Below are 17,360 nucleotides of genomic sequence, written 5' to 3'. Positions count from 1 at the left end.
AACAAGTGTAGGTGTGAAAGCACCCTAAGGCATGGCTCAACAATAAGGACTGCCCGATGGCCCGGGGCCAGCGTGAAGGATGTTCGGGACAGTAGAGAAAATTGTTACTGGCCCGATCATGTTATATCAGCAATCATTGGATCATTTCAGGATCATTGGCTTCTCTGAACATTCTGTGTTGGTCAGTGATCGTCTTGTCAGCCTTTTTGCAGATAAAAAGAATCAAGTCAATGAATAATTCATCCGTGAACTCATATTTTTCTTGTCCTTCCTGATGCTCTGTTGCTCTGGCCATGATGCTCTTTATTATTTGTTCAATGTAGGTTTTATTGTAGCCAGTTTTTGAAATGTTGAATGACTTGATCATTTTATCTGTCTGCTGATCAACATCCCTCACTAATTCTTTCACTATTTCCTCTCTTTTGTTTTTTTTAGTACTGTGACAAACAAATGTTTTCCCCATGCATCTTTTAAACCCTGTTTTTGAATCAAAATATTTCTTATAGTTTTTTGAATTTAGAATATTATGTTCCTCTGAGTTCTCTTTAATGAAGTTTGCAGGGTCAAATTTGAAGATGTCTTTGAAGATGATTTGAAGGATCTCTCTGACATCTCTCATTACGTCAATGTCTTTGATTTTAACTGTTTCTGAGATGATGTTTTCATTGAAACCACAATCCCTAAATGAATCAAGCTCTTTCTTCTGTGTTTCCTCATTTATTTTGTCGTTTAATGGAAGTTTTCTGGCCTTTTCATGAATAGTGTTTTCTTGATGTTTCTTCTGAGCATCAGTCTTTTGTTGCACTGCTGTTTTTCTGCAGTGCTGCTGTGCTGCTCGTTTGTAGTCTTCATCTTTGTTAGGTGTTTCTGGATCAGCTGTTTTGACTTTGAGTTTTATGGGAAGTTCTTTGCTGTTTTCATTGAGAGATTTTTTATAATGTGTCTTTTGAGCATCAGTGTTTTTCTTTTGGTCTCGTTGCTGAAGAATCTCATTTAATTTCCTTATTGCTTCTCTCACAATGTTCTCTTGTAGCTCTTTGATTTTGATTTCAAATGATGCTTTCCACTGTATCAGTATATCTTTATCTTTGCCTTTCTCAAAGAATTCAGTCATTGATTTTTCTACTTCTTCACTGGTCTTCTTCAGTTCTCTTTGAAGATCAGATTCCTCAACCTCATGAATTACTTCATTTTCTATTTCATTTTGTAGTTTGTTCTCAATTTTTTCCATAGCATTATGAACACTTGAGGACCACTTGCTGTATTGGGTCCTTAGTTTTTTATAAGCTGAAATCTCCTGAGAATTTCTGAAGCTGAAGACAAATCGTTCCTTTAGTAAAGCTTCCCACAGATCTTTGACACAATCTCTTAAGTCTTTCAGCCCTGTTCTATGTGATTCTGAGGCATGAGCTATAACGGTTTTCTTTAGATCTTGAATATTCTCACAATACTTTGGGTTTGGTGGAGCCATTGGTGGACTGCCCTCCCAGAGCTGAGCAAAATACTTTACATCATTCTGAACATCAAATCCTATGACTTTATCAAAAAATTCTGCATCACAGCCTTCCTCCTCAGCAGTAAGTTTCGTCATCTCATCCAGTTTCTCCAGCAGTCGTCTCCTTCCTTCTTTGTTTTTCTCTCCAGCTATGAAGTCAGAGATGTTCTGATGCACAAACACACAACTGCCGCTTTGTTTAAATGTTTTAATCCTCAAGAAGGCCTGCACCACAATCTGAAGAACGTCCTGCATCTCAGATGAGTTTTCTCCAAAGATGTTGATTAAGGTTAGATTTGCAATACCGACAACAAATGTGGCCAATTCATTGTCATGATGTCTTGTTGATCTTCCAGCCAGTTCTGGAGCACAAAGACCCTCAGTATCAACAACCAGTATATAGTCAAAGTTCATCTGTGTTTTCATCTCCTCAGACACTTTGACCAGCTGCATGAAAGCTCCTCTGGTGCACCTGCCAGCACCAACTGCAAACTGGAGTCCAAACATGGCGTTCAGCATGGTGGATTTCCCAGAGCTCTGGATCCCTAAAACTGACAGCACAAAGACTCTGGTCTGGTCTCCCAGTTTCTGGACGAGTTCATCAAGAACAGCAGAGATCCAGACCAGAGGAACATGAGCAGCATCTCCATCCATCAGCTCCAGTGGAAACCCAGAGATCATCATCTCTGCTGCGAGACTCGGGAGAGAAGAGAAGTGAACCGGCAGATCTTTCTTGTTCTGCTTCACAGATGAACATGATTCATAGATCTGACCGATCTCCCTCATGATGTGCTCCAGACCAAAGGCTGCAGCTTGCAGATCTTCAGATATCCTCTCCAGTTCAGCTTGTTCTGCTTTGATTTTTTCAAATTTATCATAATTCTTCTTCAGTTTCAGGACTGTTGACCACTTTTCATTATATTTGTGGTGTAGAGCTGAAAGTTCAGTTGATGTGTGTTCATCCAAGAGAATTTTGAGCCATTTGAGGAAAAACATCTTTTCATGCTTATCATCTTTGTTAAGTTTTTTAACAAAGAGCTTTATAAACTCACTGATGTCAGACTCATGCTGCTGTTTACGAAATTTCATCATCGCTTTTTGTTTTCTACTGATTTCCATTTCTATCTCATCTCCTTGAGGTCGATGTAGTTCTTTGTTCTTCTGACTCCACTGATGCCACAGTTTCCCCTGATGAGGCAGAAATGATTCTTTGATTTCTGTCAGTTTTTTCTCCTCCAGTAAACTGATCATCTGCTGTGCTGCTGCTCTTCCTTTCTTGCAGTATTTATTAACTTCCTCATCTACTCTCATGTCCGAGTGTTTGGACACATCTACAAGTCTGACAGTGGAAGATGATTCTGAGAGACAATCACTTATAACTCCTCTGAGTTCTTCAGATATTTCTGACTGATTTCTGTCTTTCAGACCGATCTTGTATTTCCCCTTCTTCATCTCAGTTACAACAGACTCATCTTCAGTAAAAAGAAAAATAAGTGGCTTTTTGTTCTTGTACAGGCTTTGGATCATGTCTGTGCTTCTTTTATTCTTTTGAAGTTGCTGTAGAAGAACCACATTGACTGAGGCCATCTCAGTGAGGATCTTCCACTGTTTCTCATGGTCTCCTGCATCTCCATGTAGATTACAGAAGGCCACACAGTCAGTAAATGTATCTGTGTTTCTCCCAGAAGGGCAGAACCAGGCGATCTCCACCACTCCATCCATCAGGACTCTGGATCTGCTGCTGCCTGGGCAGTTCCTGTGGAAGAACGTGTTGTGTTTGTCATTGATCAGACTGTTCATCAGCTGAGACTTGGATGAAGACACAGAGTCAAACCTGAAGAAAAACACCATTGGAGTTTGTGCCTTGTAGATGGGCTGGGTTTGACTGATGGTTTCATTGTTGGTGTTTCTGATCTTCCAGCTCTTGTTGATTTGTCTGAATGTCCAGAGAGGAAACTCAATCTGTTGTGTTTCTGGATCAGGAACAAGCAGAGGTAGAGCGAACTGACACTGGGACAGTTTAGTGCCCATCAGCTGCTTCAGGAAACCATCAGCACGATGAAACACAGCCATCTGAACATCCATCGGGTGAATAAGAGTGGGCTGACTTGATCTATTGTTTTTAAGAACATCATCAAAAATATCACTCTCATCTTCAGACACTTAGCGTTGTTTGATTGGTCTCACTGTTAACTTTAGTTTTGATATGCCTTGCCCTGTAGTTGTTTATCAGTAGTTTTTGCATGAAAGTCTGAATCAGCTCTTCTTCAGCACAGGTTTCATGTGACTGTGTTGAATGTTCATTTATCTGAAGAACATCTGCAGCTGTTAGTTTGTCGGGTAATTGGAGTCTTTGAAACAGTTGATTCATTTCCATCTGTACTGACCCTCGTTCAGAATGGTGTCTTCTTTTTCCCCTGATAAAGACATCAATATTTCAATTAATTTATTATTTAGATTTTAAAGAAAATATGACAAAATATTAAATTGTAATTAATAATATTAAATTCAAACAGAATTAATTTGATCTGTTTATTTGTACAGGGATGTTCACAATACACATGGTTTTAAAACAGAAATCCATTCATTCATTTTCTTGTCGCCACAGCGGAATGAACCGCCAACTTATCCAGCAAGTTTTTACGCAGCGGATGCCCTACCAGCCACAACCCATCTTTGGGAAATATACAGAAATCCATAAAATTATAATCCCCATAATATATAATCAGCTTATGTCTTGGAGCAGTTTAGAACTACTGTAGCAGTCATGTATTTTACATTTGTTTCAATAAAAAACATTAGCCAGTAGATGTTGGCTGTGTAGTTTATATTGTTTTGTGCAGGAAAGGTTAATTTATATCAAAAACTGTAATTCAAGAGATTTGTTTGGAATTATCAAATCAGTTTTTAAAGATGATCAGATGGATCAACCTGTAACCAACACATCTACAACAGATATTGATTAACCAAATTGCAACTTTGTAGCATGGTAACAATTAAGGATGCTCAGATCAGGATTTTTCCAGCTGATTCCGAGTACCTATTTCTTGTCATGGTGATTGGCCGATACCAAGTAGCTATTTTGATGCTTTAAGCTTTATATAACTTTGTCATTGCATGAAGCACATTTTTCCTATAAGTATGATACGTATGTGGAGGTCTCCCCTTACCAAAAATAATAGAATGCTGCATATAATCCTATACATTATTATTACTGCATGTAATTTTAAACAAGTCTCTTAAAACATTTTAGTGTGTACAGAAGCGCAGAGCTTACAGGAGAGGACATACGGTTGTACAAAAGATGTGGCTGATTGCTCCGCTCACGTCACAGAACCTAAAACCACTATATTTACAGTAGTTAGTACTGTTGCTGCCCTACTCCAGTCTTTTCTAGTTGATAATAATCTCTCGGACCCTTTTCAATCTGGTTTTCGCCCCCTCCATAGTACCAAAACTGCACTTGTAAAGGTAGTGAATGATCTATTGCTATCTGGAAATTCTGGCTCCTTGTCTATATTATTGCTACTCGACCTCAGCTCTGCCTTTGATACAGTCTCTTATTATTTACTTATCTCACGTCTCTCTGATCTGGGTATTTCTGGTACTGCTCTCTCTTGGTTCTCTTCATATCTCTCAGATTGGCAATTCTTCATCTCTGTATAAAATCCCTGTTGAACTCTTACTTTGATAACTGTGTGACGTCACATGTGGGTGGAGTTACGGACGTGCCCAGACATGTTCGGTTCTCAGAATATTCCAGTGCTGCAATGAGACAGACGGTAGTTTGTTGATGTGTGTGCGTTCATGAGAATGTAAGTTCAAATTACTATTTATTGTTAGCTAAAAGTGTGTATATGTATACTTTCTAATATATACTGTTTTGTTTTACCTCAGTATTTTAAGATGCCTCAGCTAAAAGAGTTTGCTTGATAGATCTGTATAAATAGACTGTTAAAATCAATGTTTACAGCACATACTTATACAAATAATGCTAATTGAAACTATAAGGTGTTTATACATTTATAAGTAGTATTCAAAGATACTGAAATCAGTTTATGTAATGTATAGCAAGTTGTATTGATCGATTATACAACATGTAGCGAGTTTACATGGCTGCTATTTGTTATAACTGGTACAAGACTAGTGGCCATTAGCGGAATTACCTTGTATTATTCCCCATTCAGTAATGTTTATTTATTGTCATTCAAGAATATTTGTTTAAGAGCTTTGTTTAATCTATTGGTATTGTTTTATTTCAGAAACCACACACACAGACACAAAAATGCACCCAAATACGCAAATCTAAATGCACTCCTAAATGTGTAAACTGTTTGAAGATGGGATTGAATAAATCAATGTGCAGACCATACTGTCGTCAATGTTGCCTGTTCACCTCTGACCGGGTTTAAGGAATGGATGTTGACCACCCAGTGTATACACGCACATACATCTAACAATCTCTGTTAAGGATTTTCAGTCACCCACTCTCCCCCTGAAGCGAGGTGTTCCCCAGAGATCTGTTCTAGGCCCACTATTGTTCACAATTTACCTAAACCCACTTGGTCTGATTCTACAACGTCATGGTCTAAACTATCATTTTTATGCAGACGATATTTACCTTTACTCTGTCTGTACACCTACCTCATCCGCCCAAATTGACAATATCTCTGCTTGTGTGAAGGATATTAATGATTGGCTTACCTCAAATTCCCTGAAACTCAACACTGACCAAACTGAGATGATTTTTATTGGCACCTCAGCACTTACCAGCAATATTTCCACCAGTTTCTCCTGTGAGATTGCTGGCTCGCACATTAAAATGTCTACTTCTGTAAAAAAAAAAAAAAAAATTAGGTGTAATCTTTGTTTCCACACTCTCTTTTCAGTCTCACATTAAATCTGTCACTAAATCTGCATTCTTTCATTTACGTAGCATTTCCCAACTGCTTCCCTCGTTTATGCATTTGTCTACTGTATGCATTGCAGGGCTCGAAATTGCGACCATTTTGGTCGCATATGCGCCCGAAAATTAATCTATGCGACCTCATAATATATCTGGGCGCATTAGTGCGACTGCAGATAATGGTTGTAGTGCAACCTGTTTTGATTTTTTGTAAAAACGTGCTGAATCGCTCTTCCCTGCCGCTATATTGGTTCATATTAGCTGTCATTCACTCAAGGTATTCCGCTGTCAGATGACAGGGAAGGAGCTTTTATGACCACGGGAAATGCAAACGGCAGAAGAGTAAAAACTTAAAGCACACAGGTTTGCAAACCCCACCTAAAGTTGAGGCGCAGCTGAAAGCGATCATGACACGTCACGTGGTGAATAATGATCCGCCAGCTGAGATCAATCGAGTACGCGCTTCTTGGAGAAGGCGCCCGAATCTCCATGTGTTGCATTCACTGTGTGTTCAGCGCAAATGTCCGCTAAAAGTCAAATCTAAAACTGTACATATCATCGCCAAAGGAGCTCGCCTTTACTAAGTTTACACTGAAACTGCGGCTCATAACAAAGAACGGTATTGGGCCGGTGGTCAGCGCAAGAAACCTGCTCTGCCTGCTCATAAATTGGGTCGGCTGACTCGCCAGCTTTTCCACTAACACAGAAACATGAAGATCAGCTCAGACTGAACCTTTAAATTGACACAAACTGAAACCAAAACTTTTAAAGAGTGATAGAAGTGAGACTTTACTTACTTTCTTTTGTCTATTCTTTTTTGAGGTGTATATTATTTTTTTTTATTTATTTACTGATGACTGATTTGCAGCTTTCATCATTGAATTGAATGATTTATTATAATCTTTTGTTTGTTTTGTTGCAGAAATATTATTTATTAAATTGACATGCATATAAAAACAGCAGCACAAAATAAATTTTTCTTACTGCAATGCTTCATTTTTGTTTGATGTAAACTATACAATTATTTTTCATAAAGTAACAGACTTTTAATAGCAGATAACCTACATTCATGCACATTCAAGGCAGTATCATAATGAGAAATGTAATTCATTTTTACTATTATTGTCATTTTTTATCATCATTTATATTCTATAGCCTAATTATTAGACATTAATTTTGGAATTATTGCTCACAAATATCAATGTCTTCGCAGCATTAGTTAGATAGTTGTTTCTGTTTTTTGTCAGTCCTATTAATGTTGTTTTAAAATACAATAAATCCCTTAAAAAACAATTTGCAGCTGTGCTCATTCATTTTTGGTGGGTGCTCCTAAATTTTTTCTGGTGCTCCTAAAAATTTTTTGGTGCTCCTAAATATATGAAGTTGGGAGCACCGGTGCTACCAAGTAAAAAAGTTAATTTCGAGCCCTGCATTGACTACTGTAATGCTCTTTTCATTGGCCTGCCTGCCTGCCAGCCTCATCTCCAAATTACAGTATAGTGTTGGGCTATATACGAAATTTTCAGACCGCCATATCACCCCCCCTGTACCGCCGATACACGGTACTATCGCATGAGGGGTGCAGCAGTGTTATGTTTGTGTGTGTTTGTGTATGTATGTATATATATATATATATGGGACAGGATTTGATTGTGACTTTGGGGTCATTACGTTATCCTCGGCCTGCGAGACGGATGTAATACACATGGATGAAAGCAAATGAAATGATATTTATCTATGCATAGAAACAAGGATGCGTTTTGGTCCTTTCAGACGGGACTCGCCGCCCGAAAGTGACTACGTTTCTACGTGGTGAGGTTTTCCAATGTTTTGTTGAGTAAGCACAGTGCGGCTTCAGGTCTAATCTATTACAAAAGTAATCATCAACAGTGTCACATTTGTATTTGCTAAGATCTAACACAATGTTGCACTTGGGATAGGCAATGTAAATGTATTTATTGTTTTCTGATGAGAGTTTCATTTTAGACATGACTGCGGCGAGTCTGCAATAGCTTATATTGCTCTAATATCAAATAGCCTGTTTGACTTAAAACTTTTCACTGAGCGCAGTAAATTGTTCTTTGATAAGTTATTTATAATCTGTTCAATAATTCTTTAATGCCAAAACGAATGGTAAAATACAGGTTTTAATTTAATGTAGGCTACTTTAAATAAATAAATAAAATATATTTTAATAACATTTATAAATAAATATAGGCCAAACACATATTTTTAAAATAAATAAATGTTATTTTCTGAAAAAGGTGCATGTCCGTGTTTTTCATTCTATCAAATTAAACACAAATTAACAAATATATTCCGTGTATTTAAAGAAGCTATCAATGCACGCACTGAAAAAATAGGCTATAGACCACCCTAAAACTTAAATAGGCGATTAATAACATATATAAAAGATAAATAGCTTTTTTTATGAAAGCAAGAGAGAATCTTGCGGGAGTGCTGTTATAAAGCAATCTCAAATGACCAACGACCGCAACACATTTTATTCCAGAAAATTTAAGCTGGTTTCAGAGTTCTTTCACTTTCTTCTTCAGTTGTTTCATTTTTAAAAATTGTTTTATTTAACTTGTTTGTTAATTAAATCCTGTTTTGTTATTTAGCCTATTATTTTTAGGCCTATGAAAGAAAGTTGCAAACTACTTTGCTATGAGATTTGGCTGTGCCCTCAGGTGCAGCTCGCACTTCAACTGCTGCTGCTGAGACAGAGACATAGAGAGAGTACGCAGCGATGATGCACTGCTTTGGCAATATAAATGTACAGTTATTTGTCATGCCAATAAAGCACCTAAAATGTGAAAATGTGAGTAAGAGTGAGACAGAGAGAGAGAGAGAGAGAAAGCGCGCAAGAGTGCAGTCGAAATAATGCATTTTTATCCAAAAGTGTCGGTCAAGTGATGTTGATGTGAACAGCTGAAGCTGTCAAATTATTTGTAGTTCCTTTATTATTAATAATGATGATTAAAAATAGTAATACTATTAATTTTATTCAATAATGCAAATAAAACATGTAATACGTCCACAATAATGCAAAACGAGCTAAATATCGTCTTTAAAATCGTCAAAGGTTTCAGCTCTCAGCGATATCTTTGCCTATCGTCGATACACGATACAATCGTCTATCGGCACAACCCTATTACAGTATATTCTAAACTCTGCATCTAAAATACTCACTCATATCAAACGTTCTGCTCACATAACCCCAATCTTGTACAACCTCCATTGGCTCCCAGTTGCATATCGCATTGAACTCAAAATTCTCCTCCTTCCATTTAGATCCCTAAATAGCCTAGCACCCTCCTATCTCTGCAACATGCTTATCCCCTACACCCCACTCGTTCATTACGTTCTGCTGACTCTGGCCTTCTTGCTGATTCTCAGTACCGCATCTCTTCAATGGGTGGCAGATCATTTAGTGTTATTGCACCTAAACTCTGGAACTCTCTACCACAATCACTCCGCTCTGCTAATAATATCTCTGAATTCAAATCCTTACTTAAGACTCACTCATTTTCTAAATGCTTCGCTTCTGATCTGCCAAACTGACTACTTAATCTGATCCACCTCCACTCTGCTCATATGTCTCCTAGATCTTGTTTGTGTAATTCCAGTTTGTTATATTTGACCTCATGTATGTTTGTTTATCTTTTTGTCGCATTCATTGTAAAGTGTCCTTGAGTTCTGAAAAGGCACTATATAAATAAAATTATTATTATTAATGGTTGCAACAAAGAGATGCGAGTTGGACCAATAAGCTAAATAAACAGGTCGCACCACATCTGTTTAAATTTTAGCTGTTGTGGCGTGTGGTCAGCAATCGCTTATTCCCCACACATCATTTTGCCCTTGACATGTTGTAGTGCTGCTATCTGTATAACCCAGGTGCACATGTGCATATTCACTTTGAACTCATAAACAAATACTTGTGATTGGTTCATAAGATGGGCTAGATTTGTGAGTACTGATCAAATCATTAAATGCGATTATTGGCTGATCAATCGTAGCATCCCTAGTAACAATGATCATTACCATTTTGAAAAGTACAATGGAGACAATATTTCTATCATGAGAATAAGAAAAGAAACAAGATTTTTAAACTATTATAAAGAATGATATTAGAATGAAAATAGTATTTTTATTTAACTAGAAGGAAATCACGAAACGCAACAGTAAGTGCTTTTTGAAAATCAATTGTATGTAATGTTATTTTACTTCTATTTTAATGAATTCTATGCAGTAAAGGACATGCAAATACTGCAAAATATTTTGCTATAAACTCTACTGACTGGCTTTTCCTCTGTACAATTTCACCAATTATTTTCCACAAATTAAACTTCAACTTTTTAAAATGTATAAGTAGTTTTACATTTAGCAACATTTCATTCATGTCCCTATAGCAAACTCTGAGCTACTGGATGTGAGTATGAAGTAAGGACTGATAGAGAGTTGTTTTTATGTAGTTTAATACCGCACCTCAAATAAAAAGAAGACTTCGTCTTTTGCCAGACAGCATAAAAGTGTGTTCGGTGATGATAATGGCAGGTGTGACGAGTCTCCAACAGTTCACTGTGTGTGCGCATTCGGAGATGTGAGTCTGTGGTCATTTACTGACTCAGAAGGTCTGTAGTCATTTGCTGACACTGTGGTAGTGTCAAACAGCTGTATGTGTATGACATATCTTCTTGCAAAATGATCTACACTATGTTAATAGTTTGATTATGGTGTTTATGTGTCTATTTTGCACTTAAATAATGTGGCTAAAATAGGAATACTCCACGTGTCTTAATTTGAATTTGTGTTTAGTACGACTTTCAGCATTTAAAAAGTGTTAATACATTGCCTAGTAATGTCTATGCCTAATTTGTGTGGTGGCAGGTGTGTCCATTGCTTGGACATGAATAACACTGCAGCCTTTAAAATCCAGTACAAAAGCTTCTATTGCTCAACTAAGTGACACACAGAACACAGAGTCTAGCCTTGGCTTGGCCGTAGGCTATTACATAAACACGATCTCGACTTAATACTGCGCTCTTGACATTTGTCATTGAAATAACGACACAAGTAATTGGTAGGCCTGCCACCACAGCTGGAAAAAATCCTAGAGGAAACACTGGGTTATTAATACTGGCATTGCCAGATGTTCAGTTCAACTCATCTTTATTTCTATTGCACTTTTTACAAAATAGATTGTATCAAAGCAGCTAAGCATAGAAACATATGTGAAAAAGAGGCACAGCTTTCGAATTTGATGAATAGAGACTCTGCTGGGTAGCTGCGCTGGTTTGCCAACACTTGTTAATGTCTGTAATTTCTTAGCATCTTTATAAGGGTGGTCTTGTTTTACATGGTGAAACAGGTCGTGGTGTTGCCTGCATTTGATGACACGAGTCGTCTAAGCAGTTTGCGGTGCACGTTGCTCTGTTTTGTGTCGGATAGTGAAAAACTAAGTAGCTCATGAAGTCTAGTGACGTTTCTTGTCAACAATGTCTGTGACTGACCTTTTTTACCTTATTTCTTTCTTACTCCTTTCACTGCAACTAACACTGTATGGCTGTAAACTTGTACGGCGTGCGGCATCCGGAAGGGCAGGCTGCAAAATGCTTGCGCAACGTTACGCATAGTGCGTAAATATTATCGAGCAATTATTGAACTGTCATTATCGTTTTATCGAAAAATTTTTATACCGTGATAATTATCGATATTGAATTATCGCTCAGCCCTAGGTGAGAGTAAGTCACACATGTGCAAGTTTGTACATGTCATTTTTTTTTTTGTGAAAATCAAGCAAGTTAACTTGTTTTAAAGTTAGTAAGTTAACTGCGTAATGTCAAGCAATTCAAGTCGTTTTTTTTCTTTTGGTCCAGCTAGTCTTAGGTTAAACAATTCAAGGTTTCTATGCCATCAAATGGCATTCTTTAAATGGGGATCAATTTTCCACATAAACAGAGTTAGCCTATGCATGAATTAGTTTGGTAAGCTAATAAATAGATTATTAAATCAAATTTATGTTCAGCTGAATTTAGTAGCAGTACCCTACCCTGGAGTCAGGATTGGGGCTTGGGCTTAGTTCGAAGTAGCAACGTGGTAACATCCTCGTGCAGGGGGAGCCGAAAGGGGCCAGTGCATTGTGGAGCAGGTGGTGGTTGAAGGTTAGGACTACCTCATTGGTAGGTAAGGAACCTGAGCTTGTGCAGGAGGTGGAACAGTACCGACTAGAGATAGTTGGGCTCATCTCCACGCACAGCTGGGGCTCTGGAAACTTAACTTCTGGAGAAGGGCTGGACTTTCTTTTACTCTGGAGTTGCCCACGATGAGAGGTGGCAGGCTGGTGTGGGCTTGCTTATAGCTCCTCAGCTTAGCCACCATGTGTTAGAGTTTTCCCCGGTGAACGAGATGGTTGCCTCCCTTCGCCTTCAGGTCATAGGCTAAACACCAGTGCAGAGTACCCGGCCTTCTTGGAGTCCTTGGGAGGGGTGCTGGAACGTGCTTAGACTGAGGACTCCATAGTTCTACTGAGGGACTTCAATGCCCACATGTATAATGACAATGATACTTGGAGAGGTGTGATTGGGAGGAACTGCCTCCCTGATCTGAATTCAAGTGAAAGCAGCAGGACTGTGGTTGCACAGCAACTGCTTTTTTTCCAATCTATTTCAAAGAGAAACACTTGCACCCATTGCGTTTTCATGATTGTTTTGCGGAAAGAAACGGGAATCTTTAGACACTCATGTGCATCACATCAGCTGTGCCTCGCTCACAACATCACTGTGCGTCTGATCCATTCATTGCATCCTCTCATTCAGTATTCACCTGCATTTGTTTGCTCGCACAAACATTTATCAATCATGCTGCTTCTTTGTTCAAAGAACCCATTTGCATGCATATTGACAAACGATCTTAAACTAAAATGTTTATGCTATTCAGGAGCCATGTGCACCCACTGACAGATAAAATCTGTTCTCTCTCATTGAAGTTTAGGTTGCTTTCATTGGCACAACATTTTGCACAGTATTGCTAAAGCAAAATAAATAAATATACAGCAAATGAGAAATAAATTACAGAAAAGGGAATAAAAACAGACAATATCTCTAAAAAATAATAATAATTACAAGATTAAAAGGTGTAGATTATTTAAATAAGACAAATGAGTTGATTACACATTTCTATTGGTGTACAAATGTTCTGCAGCCAATTTAGATGTAATTTCGACCTCTGAGTATTTAGTTTTCAGAGTTTTTCTGAGTCTAATTATAAATTTGATTAAAACTGATATTATTCATTCATTCATTCATTTTCTTTTCGGCTTAGTCCCTTATTAATCTAGGGTTGTCACAGCGGAATGAACCAATATATTATCCAGTATTTGTTTTACGCAGCGAATGGCTTTCAAGCTGCAACTCATCTCTGAGAAACATCTATACACAGTCATTCACACTCATATACTACAGACAATTTACCCTACCTAATTCACCTGTACCCATGTCTTTTTACTGTGGGTGAAACCGGAGCACCCGGAGGAAACTATGCGAACGCAGGAGAACATGCCAACTCCACACAGAAATGCCAACTGACCCACCCGAGGCTTGAACCAGTGACCTTCTTGCTGTGAGGCCACAGCACTACCTACTGCGTTGCCGTTTTTCTAAGTTGTTTAGAATAAATAATTACTTATTTAATGTCTTTCTCGATCACTTAGCTGTGCGCATGAAAATTAACGACAGCTCAGAAAGCAAAAGTAAAACCAAATCCCGGACATTTTAGTAGATTTTATAAACACCGGCTGGACGCAAAAAGGTGCGGGTCTCTGTGGGTCTGTAGAGTATGGAGGCATATCTATGCCAATATTAATCGAAGTGCCGCCATAGTAGAGCACACGAGACTGAGAACGAGCAGTATGAAAAGGAGGGTAAGGGAGAGATGATTTTCCACTACTTAATCATTGGCGGATGTTTGTTTATATTGGGCAGATACAAAAAAAGTGTAAAAAGATGATAATAATGACCGTTAATATACCTGTGCGGCCCGCCCAAGTAAAGTCCATGTGTGGGAAGCACTGGATTATGATGGTCTTTCTTTAGTGCTGTTAAAATCTTTCCGTCAGTCCAGCAGCTTTTATGAAATTATCGTTAATCAAATTTTAAATCGCAATTTTCATCAAATAAATTGCAATTAGATTTTTTCTTTCTTTCTGCAAATCGTGCAGCCCTAAGACAACATATTGTGGTTATGCAACGTGTTATAATGCCAAATTGTTTACTGCATGCGCAGAATTAGGGGACATTTAGACTGCCCAAAAATTTGCTAAATAGACGGGAAGTTTTTTCACTTCGACAACAATTTGACAACTGTCTTTAAAATGAGACCGAGCTTGGATATGTGCAATAAAAGCTGAAGATTTACAACAATTTATGTTGAATATGTAATTTTTACATATATGCTCTAATGGTGGGACTAACTTTTTAGGATATCAAAACATCTTAATAACATTTTAAAAGCATCTAATACAAATCGTATGCATGTTTCATAAATATTTTAGTCTTTTTAGTGATGTTTGGTTTGCATTTATGTTAAAAGTGACATTAGTTTTGGAATATTTTGTAGTATTGTTTTAGAAAAATAACATTGCTGTCTATTAAGGTCAATTATTCGGTCTCTACAAGCAGTTGACAAAATCAAACAGATTAAAAGGTAACAAGCAAGATCAAGAACTGAAACATAACAAATACTACTGATGCTAGTTGCAGACTTATGAAATCGACTGAAATAAAACACTCTATCTTTTGAAATCTTAGCAGGTATTTAATTTAAATAGTAATTTATTAGATCTTGATTAGTAGCAGAAGTTTATCATAAATGCTCAACCAAACGCTTAGTAGTTACTTACCTATCTTGTTAACTTCAACAGTTACAGCAGAGTTCAAGTAACTTTTCCCCAGTAAGTGCAATGGATTTAAACTATTTAAGTAAATACTTATTTAATTTGGTTAATTTGACTTTTACATATACTGTACTACACTTTTCCAATAAATGTTTAAGCTCTAAAACATGAAATCCAAAATCCATTGGTACCTGCAGTGTTGCCCCAGCGCTCAGTTCTTGTAATGTGCTGTGACTTGTCGATTGATCAGTTAAGCCCTTCTGAAATCTGAAGTTCTCTTTCCACCAGAGGTTTCATTCGACTTTGTCTGCACACAAAACAGATGAACGTTTGATAAAAGACAACATTAAAACAAGACTGTGCTTAAACAGCCTGATGTGCTGAAAATAATATTTTAAATTAGAAATGATAACTCTCTTTTAAAACACAAAACAATTCAGTGTATTGGTGCAGTTTCACATTACTCATTCTAGCCTGAAAGCCTGACAAACTTGTAGATAATATATCAAACACACCATTGTCTTTTCTTGTTTTATTCATTATGGCTAATATCATTAATACATCAAGTCAAAACTGTTCACTTTACACCTACCTTAGAACACATGTCGAAGGTTTCGTTTCAAATGTGCATTACGCCCAGACGGTGCAACAGGCAATGCCTTTACGCAAGACTTGACAAGCATTTTTTGTCAAGCCTAGTCTTGCAACCAGAAGACAAAAACACTTTCGATTTCTCCTACTGCCACGTCTGGCGATTTTTCATTATTATAATAGACGCATATTTGACTGGACACTTTTGTTTACTGCTCATAAGCAAATTGAATATGCTAACTACAAATTTATAGTCTGTATTACGATACCTAAAGAGATAGCATTTTTATGGTAATGACTTCATTAAATATCATGACAGACATTCAAAGCTTTATTTTTATATCTCAATAGAAACTTTTAGCATAGTTAAAAATGACAGTCAGATAATATAATAATAATAATAATGGTCAGAATGGCCTGATGTGATGAAAATAATATTTTTAATTAGAAATGATAACTTTCTTTTAAAACACAAAAAAATTCAGTGTATTGGTGCAGTTTCTCATTACTCATTCTAGCCTGAAAGCCTGACAAACTTGTAGATAATGTATCAAACACACCATTGTCTTTTCTTGTTTTATTCATTATGGCTAATATCATTAATACATCAAGTCAAAACTGTTCACTTTACACCTACCTTAGAATCAGGGCTTTACATTAGCACCCGCCAAATGCGGGTAGATTTCAGCTTTGGCGGGTTAGACAGCCGCTCCCACTAGCCACTTTGGCAGGTTGGAAATAATTTTTACATTGTAGTTTTCTTAAAGCAGGGTTCGACAATGAGGATGGCCCAATATGCGTGCAAATGTGATCTTAAAATCGAGAAGCAGCACGACTGAAAACAATAACATTTCGTTCGAGACAAAGCAGGTGAATACCGTATGAGAGGATGATTACTCGCGCGCACAGGTGATGTGATGCGCGTGACTGTTAAAAAGCGCACGCGCACCCGTTTACTTGCGATCGGTTCTCTTTGAAAAAGACTAGAGAAAAAACGAAGCTCGTGTACCCACAGTCCTACTGCTTTTAAGAGCTCAAGATTGAAAAATATATATATTTGTAAGCAACAACAGCAGTCACTGCTTTACTTTTAATTATTCTCAGGCACGTGATCATCCTTTCATTATCCCTCGTGGTATGTTGTTACCTGCTTTCTTTTGCTTACAGTTATTTTTGTTAATATAGTTTATTTATCATCCTTTACAATAACATTTTTTTATTATTAGATTTACTACCCATTTGTGTGTAGTAACTGCTGATCTGGGACCTTTAGCCAGGAAAGATTACTGTGCATATTTTACATGTATGACAATAGATCTTTTTAAATGTTCATAAAAAAAACAGTTTTGTTGAATAAAAAGTTGTTTTGACACATTTAAATATGTGGCTAAGAAATAAATATTTCTTTTTGGTGTGCTTTGAGATGAATTTGGTAAAACCTTTATTCTGAGCCCTAAAAAGTTATTTGAAAT

At 37.2% G+C, this 17,360-nt stretch overlaps 2 protein-coding genes across 5 annotated transcripts in view; one reads left to right on the top strand and one right to left on the bottom strand.

The window, feature by feature from the left end:
* Positions 1-17,360, top strand: part of LOC147845417 (interferon-induced very large GTPase 1-like) — a 47,613-nt gene that overhangs the window by 9,647 nt on the left and 20,606 nt on the right. The gene's annotated exons all lie outside the window — the stretch shown is intronic.
* On the bottom strand, positions 19-16,112 carry LOC147845418 (interferon-induced very large GTPase 1-like). Of its 3 annotated transcripts, XM_087243524.1 has the most exons (4): positions 15,890-15,959; positions 15,489-15,604; positions 6,266-6,327; positions 19-3,912 (listed from the first exon to the last, which is right to left on the bottom strand). In XM_087243524.1, the coding sequence occupies exon 4, from the start codon at positions 3,578-3,580 to the stop codon at positions 134-136; it is 3,447 nt and encodes a 1,148-aa protein (XP_087099650.1). In that variant the 5' UTR covers positions 3,581-3,912; positions 6,266-6,327; positions 15,489-15,604; positions 15,890-15,959; the 3' UTR covers positions 19-133. The 3 variants fall into 3 exon arrangements, 2 of the variants coding, with proteins under 2 accessions (XP_087099650.1, XP_087099649.1); XM_087243523.1 differs by lacking the exon at positions 6,266-6,327; XR_015480181.1 differs by lacking the exons at positions 19-3,912; positions 6,266-6,327 and adding an exon at positions 12,220-13,685 and having other exon boundaries at positions 13,841-15,604; positions 15,890-16,112.

Source organism: Danio rerio, chromosome 3 (assembly GCF_052040795.2).
Source record: "Danio rerio strain M-AB ecotype USA chromosome 3, GRCz13ab, whole genome shotgun sequence".
In the NCBI taxonomy this organism is placed as follows: Eukaryota; Metazoa; Chordata; class Actinopteri; order Cypriniformes; family Danionidae; genus Danio; species Danio rerio.
This window is presented reverse-complemented; position numbering and strand designations above follow the sequence as displayed.